At 36.2% G+C, this 6,887-nt stretch overlaps 1 protein-coding gene across 1 annotated transcript; it reads right to left on the bottom strand.

Annotated features, from left to right (window-relative positions):
- Nucleotides 1–1,082: 1,082 nt before the first annotated feature.
- LOC147227355 (PTB domain-containing engulfment adapter protein 1) lies at nt 1,083–6,643 on the bottom strand. The gene is made up of 7 exons (XM_086159709.1): nt 6,597–6,643; nt 6,451–6,506; nt 5,119–5,190; nt 2,252–2,350; nt 2,014–2,151; nt 1,361–1,465; nt 1,083–1,261 (listed from the first exon to the last, which is right to left on the bottom strand). The coding sequence occupies exons 2-7, from the start codon at nt 6,496–6,498 to the stop codon at nt 1,193–1,195; spliced, it is 531 nt and encodes a 176-aa protein (XP_086015835.1). The 5' UTR covers nt 6,499–6,506; nt 6,597–6,643; the 3' UTR covers nt 1,083–1,192.
- Nucleotides 6,644–6,887: the final 244 nt, after the last annotated feature.

Raw genomic sequence — 6,887 nt, 5'->3', positions numbered from 1 at the left:
TCAGCTGACCGAATCAAAATGACATGATGTTGTTCGGGGTGGCGTCTTCTTCTTCTTTTTTTTTTTTTTCTAAACAAGTGAGTTGTTGTGAAAGTTGCCTACGGGTGATAACAGCCCCGCACAAAAGAATTATACAAACATCCTTAACTTTTAAAACCGCTCTCGTGTCAACTTCGTCGCTGATACGCACTGCGTACACCTTGTTCCTTTTCACACTGTGGTGCCTTCATGAACCCTTGGCAAGCAGAAACACAACCAACCGGCTGGTTAAGTCGACGTTCAATATTAAATATATCAATATATTAGAAATTTAAGAAGAAAGAAATAAGCTGCAAAACATGTTGGGAATACACCTGCATCAATCATTATTAGCAGCAAAAAAAATAAAAAGTAATATATTTCTATATATACGAGGCATGAAAGCATTGAAAAATGAGCGTCCATTAGTCTTACAATAAAAACACAATTGTTGGTCTAGGATGTTGTGAATTGAGCCAAAACTCAGTAAGAGATCATGTAACATCGCCAAGAAATTAAAGTTTCGTGTTTAGTTTTATTTTTAAATTAAGGACAGGTCTGGTTGTGAGTGCACGCACACTTCAGTCCACCAGTCGCAGTGAGCGACTATAGCACACTTAACCCTTTGGGGTCGTGTCCTAAAAAAGCTTGGGATTTTCTCTAAACACAGATGTTTTTTCAACAAGAATGTGCATCTGATGGTTTCCCGCAAATCAAGTTACTCCGATTTCAATAACTTCCTTAATTGAAAAAGGGTTTTTGGAAAACTAAAATAGAGTATGGGAGGGACAGTGTTCTTGGGGGAAAGCACTGTTTTTTTGGCTGACAGAGACTTTTGTTGTCCCCTGTGCCTGTGTGGGTTCTCCCTAGGCAAGATATAAATATGCATGCAGTATATATATGTGTGTGTGTGTGTGTGTGTGTGTGTGTGTGTGTGTGTGTGTGTGTGTGTGTGTGTGTGTGTGTGTGTGTGTGTTCAGCTTTTATTTCTTATTTAGAGAAAAAAAAAGTGAAATCCAGGAGACCCAGCATTAAGGATACACATTTTTAATTAGAGACGGGCTTTATTCAGTGACTATGAATGGCAGTCTATTTCAACTTTTTAACAGTTATTTCCTATTTTTTTCTTCACCTATTTATCACTCCTTTTGCACAAATTAATCTTCACGCTTTGTTACATTTGCTGTGTTTGGCGGTTGAGCCACTGTCGGAGCTCTGCATTTTCTCTCTGCAGCAATTTATTCTAAAGAAAAAGAAGAAAAAAAGGACACTGGTGTGAAAATTCAACAGTCGACATAAGTACAACTGACATTGATCCAGCACCTCACCTTCCATGACTAACCTTGTGTCTGAGAGCCTCCACTATGAGATCCCGTCCTCCCCTGATGTTTTCCTCCTTATTTGAAGCTCGGAACATGTCAGCAATGGTTGTGACCAACAGATGGGACTAAAGAAATTAGGAAGGTTAAACTCAATGATTCTATGTGGAAACTCAAAAAGCCAAGTTTGATTTTATTTTCAGACAGAATAAGTGTTGATGTATTGCTCATTTCTGCCACAGGACCATTTTCTAAATGCAACGTAAGACCTGTGAGGTATGCGAATTTGTTTTGTTTTGTTTTGTTTTCTACCCATAAAAATTTTAACCAATAAAAATTGCCATTTTTTCAAGATAATTTCTTTCAAATCTGTTTTCTACTCGCACATAAAAATGATGAAAATGAAAAATACACAAAAAATCATAACAGCACATGCATGCACAAGTTGCATCTCCATTATAAGAACTAATGCTTCAAACTGAGCAGCATGGGGTATTGATGCACTTTTGGCTGAAATAAGCAACAAACAACAAACAGAAAAAAATCTTCTTAAAAAGAACACCACATTCAAAATGCCATCTAACTTTAAAAGCATTGCTTTGTCTTCCTCAGGGCTTTTGTATTTGTGTGATCGTGAAAATGTTGGAAAATGAAATCCCTTCCCGGAATGACTTACAAACTTCTTGCTGTGGAACAAGTAACTGTGGTAGGTGTCTGCTGCTGGGTGTTTGGCCACAAATCCAAAGACTTTGGATGAAGAGGGCAGCACAGCACAGAAGGAGATGGTGGAGAGAGGACAGGTATAGAGCAGGAACTGATGGGACATCCATGATAAAGGGTCACAACATCGATCGATAGAACGACCGACTAGATGATAAGAAAACTTTTATTCTGCCGTTGTTGTTGTTGAGTACCTTGGTTTTACTTTCCAAAATGTCAATTCCACTCGGGGACAGGAACAGATGGACTTTGCTTTTCTTTGTTTTCTTTTCTGGTGGAACTTCATCAGGTGTCTGGGAAAGACAGGGAGTGCATAATGACAGGAGCAAACACCTCAGCCATTTGATCTGACATGATCAAATGATCACAAATGAGATCATTGTTTACCTGCACTTTACTTGAGCTTGGTTAATTTTCTTGGGTATGGTCTCTTTTATAATATTTTATTCTGAGAAAACACTGCCTATCAGTTGATTCACAAAGCAGTTAATTGATACAATTTAATTCTTTTCTACTTTTTTCCTGTCACACCATTGCCATTTAGTGGTGTCTTTTTTCTCCATCAGACAGCATCAATCTGAATAACGTTTTAGGTATGATTTTAAATTAGCCACTCGTCTGTGAACATTATTTTTTTATATTTTCTCACACTTGCTCTGTGTTCAGTTTATGATGTTTTAAAACAATGGCATTATTAAAATCATATTTTATCCATAAGAGCAGTAGCACAGGTTGTGTATTGCAGCATAAGTAGTTAAAAATCAATGAAATCTCCTGCATTTGAAAAAATAATGACAGACAGGACAGAGAAACTGACTGCCTCAAGCCATTCCTCGTGCACTTTCATCGTGTCCCGAGCCAGCAGAAATGATGCTTACGGATAAATTGTGACTTATTACCTCTTTATGTCTTTCACTTCATTTCGTGCTCTTATTCTCCAGGGCAAGTTTTCAAGACATCAATTAAATAAAAAAAAAAACTGTAATGCATAGTTTCATATGGTTCGACCCAAACAACTTCACTGATGTTCAGATGATCACTGTGAAATCGACCTGCTGTATCCTCAGCCACAGCAGCCTTTAGCTGTGATCTAAATTCACATCTGCAACAGAACCCTGACAGAATTGCCACCAATCCTTCCACGAAAAAAAAAATCCTTACCCGTGGAAGATGTTGAATAACTGGCAGCTGTTTCAAGGCAAACCACAACCTCATGATCAACATAAGGGAGGGGTCTCATTATCTCACTATCCTGATGGGGACTGACAAGTAGAACCACATTAAATTTTTGTAAATTCATTTACAACTTAGCATCAGTAACTGCATAACATCATTACTCAATTTGAGAATCTTTACAACAATAATAACTTCACCTGCCTATCAATACCATAACTCATCTGATTTACATTTTACTCTCAATTGCATTTTGTCTTCATTTATTATTCCAGGATCTTAGAACTGATAAGAAAGCCCAATTTTAAAAAAAAAAAGTTGTTAGTGTTCTTTGAAGTTTAAATATTTCAGTCCTTCAAATCTGCAACTCATGACTTTGTAATATGAGCTTGATTTATTAATAATTTGATTAAGTGTCAGCCTTGGGGTTGGGACTCCTCTTTGGAATGATTAAATAAATCAAACTTATCAAGTTATCAACATTTTGTGTTTGATATAGTATACATACATTTGAAACAGATCAGCAATGCATGAAACTAAAATGTTGCTCATTTCAAATTACTTGGTTGAGAACTGTCATCTCATCTCAGATATCCAACGAGGTGCTACTTTTTGGTGTGTCAACCATACATGGAAATAAACCCAATGAGGAGATCTTATCATTATTTTGTTTTTATCTCTGGAAGAGCTTTATTACGTCTTCTTCAAACTTTGAAGGAACAAGCTGTGAAAATGCTGTGCTATGAAGGTCTGTCCCCTAAACTCAAACAGGGAACAGTCTGCACTTGATCTCCAGCAAACATCTGAAGAATTGGACATTTAGTTTGGAGTTTAAAACTTAAAGGACATTCCAGAAAGCAGAGGGGACGGATCACAAAGAAGAAGAAGAAGAAGAAGAAGAAGAAGAAGAAGAAGAAGAAGAAGAAGAAGAAGAAGAAGAAGAAGAAGAAGAACTACTACTATTACTAAGCATGGTTTCACATGTTTTCAGCTGTCAGACTGGATCAGTTGCATGGACATGAAATGCTTTAGTCATCAAATACACTTTTGATTTTAAAAACAAATGGGAGAGGCAAAAGAAAAGCCCTGGTTGGAAAATGAATATTTACAACTTTAGGTTTTATTTCTTCATCCATTAGTTCTTCATACTTTAATGAGACAGATGTCTCAAATACATGGATGCTTTCTTAGGTTGTTCAACATTCGCAAAAAGATGATAGATTTTGATCTATAATCTGCATGATTTATAATATCCACAAGTCATACGACACCTGTTAGAAAACTTCTTAATGTCATTCCACTAATTGTAGAATACCAAACTTTGACAAACCAGAATGGCAATCAACATGTCCTTCCTCCTTCCTTCAATTTTTTTTTATAGATCTGACTTCCTCTCTCCAGTGGAGACTTTGGTATTTGCACATTAGCAAAACTCATTACTTAAATTAAATTACCCAATGAAACAATTGTCATAAAAGTGAACTCTTTATTTTCCCAGACGAGTAGCCAAAAAAAAAAAATTCCGTCTGAAACCAACATCTGTAATCTTTTGTGTTTTGTGCTTCTCCATATTCTTCAAGCTACTATGAATATAAAAAATGCATATAAAAATGAAACAACAGCAGTGGTCAATTTGAAGCAGCTGCCCTCACTGACACACACACACACACACACACACACTTATTAAATGATTGTAACATGTTGTTATTGCAGAGAATACTGGTTGTTATTTAAAAGGTTTTCATTTAGTGCCTGAACATGCAGTGTTGTTCATCATACTGAGGAACATGCAGGTTCAGATTCAGTTGGACAGGCGCCTTAAGGGCAAAAGGTGAATTATAACATAATCACAAAATGCAGCTGATGTACTATGTGAGTCATGTCTCACCTTGAGGTTCTGGGCGGCATCCTCTAGGGTGCTCAGTCCGGCAGGGCGGAGCACTTCCACCCTGCCAAGAAACTTCAACACAAACCAGGCAGAGGTAAATTGGGGAGGTTTTATTAACTTAATTGTTTTGTGTTTGTGATTATTGAATTCACCGTTACATTCCCTTTGCATGACTCCACCTGTTAATATCACTGCCTGATATTAACTTTTTTTGTTCAATATCCACCCATCAGACAAATTCCAAACCTAATAAAGGAGATCGTCACAAGAGCTGTATATTGATCAATTCAATTTTATCAGAGGTTACCCCAGGTCCCTGACCAAAACAGACAACCTTTTTTTTTTGATATTGTCTCACTATAAGTGATCTCTTTATGGCTCTAATTAGATAATACCACAGAATTGGTAACTTGGACAGGGAAGAAAAAAGACAAGAGCATCTATGATACAAAAGTAGTAAGAGAACAGTGTAGCAGGGAACTATAGTGTGACTATTTTGAAATTACTGCTAAGCAGATGGACAACGCTTCAGATTTACAATCTGCTTTTAATATAAAATTGTTACTGACACACAGTTTTAGGGGATATCTGATATGCTGTAAAATCACAACTTGTTTTGGTAGATTTCTGACAATCTGATTTCCGATATTGATTTTTATCATTTGATGACTTTGCAAGCATTATAATTCCTTTTTTTTTTTTTTAACCATATTATCACCTCCTGGCCACAAAAGAGATGAACATCTTATCGAAAATAATAAATGGTTAACTTTCAAACCCATAGTAATACAAATTAAATTCATAGCACTATCACATAAAAAAAATGTAAATTGCGTTGTATTGTAACATAACAAGATCCTTGTTTGGTAATCAACCGAAATGTGATTACTAAATTTAGAGCAGTAATGTGCTTCAGCCGAGAGCCCATCCAACATCCAGAGAGAAAGAGAATTTGATATTGATAAATTGGCTTTTGTTTGGGTCACATTTAAAAGCTAATTTTATCTCGTGATTTTATTGAATAGTCGGTGACACCCAGCTGGAACTGATAACCAATTGATATTGTCACACAAACATTGGAAAGTTGCTACATTTTGGACAAAAGAAATGGGGTATCTTGCCAACTTTGTAGGATTTTAAATGATCAAGTTGTATTGGTGCTAATATCTTGACCATATTCAAATAAACATTGTCTGAAAAAAATTTTGGTGCACCCTTGAGCCTGCTGAAGATGAAGATAGAAAATGTAGGTTTAAAAGATAAGTGCAAAGTACTGTTCATCAGGTAAAGGGATGGTTGTAAGTGCATCCAATGCTGAAATACATTATTTACCTTCACTGGAAAGGAGATCTCATTGTCATCTTCTGAGGAGACACTCATCTCCACCTCTGCCACACCAAAAACAAAAAGCACTATTTTTGGTTCAACATTTCAAAACATTGGAGCCTCTACATAATATAAGAAATATATATATATACCTTTCTGCCAGTCCTTTGGAACCTGCCTGATCAGTCCTCGGGTTACAGTTCTGGTAAATGGGTGTAAAGTCTGCTGGAGTTAATATGTTACTGAAATGTCTTCCTTATTTCCTTATTGCATGTTTTATCTGATTTTGCTTCGTCGCCTCATCGACAAATTTGGTTTACTTACAACACAAAGGTTAAATTAACAATGGGATAGAGGAGAATTGCTTCAAAGGTTGCAGACTATTCAATTACACAAGCAATACAGTGTTTTCTTCCTTAATTTCATATCTGATATATTCTTTT

The sequence above is a fragment of the Fistularia commersonii genome, chromosome 14 (genome assembly GCF_037954325.1).
Source record: "Fistularia commersonii isolate RoL2024-O1a breed Wild chromosome 14, RoL_Fcom_v1.0, whole genome shotgun sequence".
NCBI classification, from domain to species: domain Eukaryota; kingdom Metazoa; phylum Chordata; class Actinopteri; order Syngnathiformes; family Fistulariidae; genus Fistularia; species Fistularia commersonii.
This window is presented reverse-complemented; position numbering and strand designations above follow the sequence as displayed.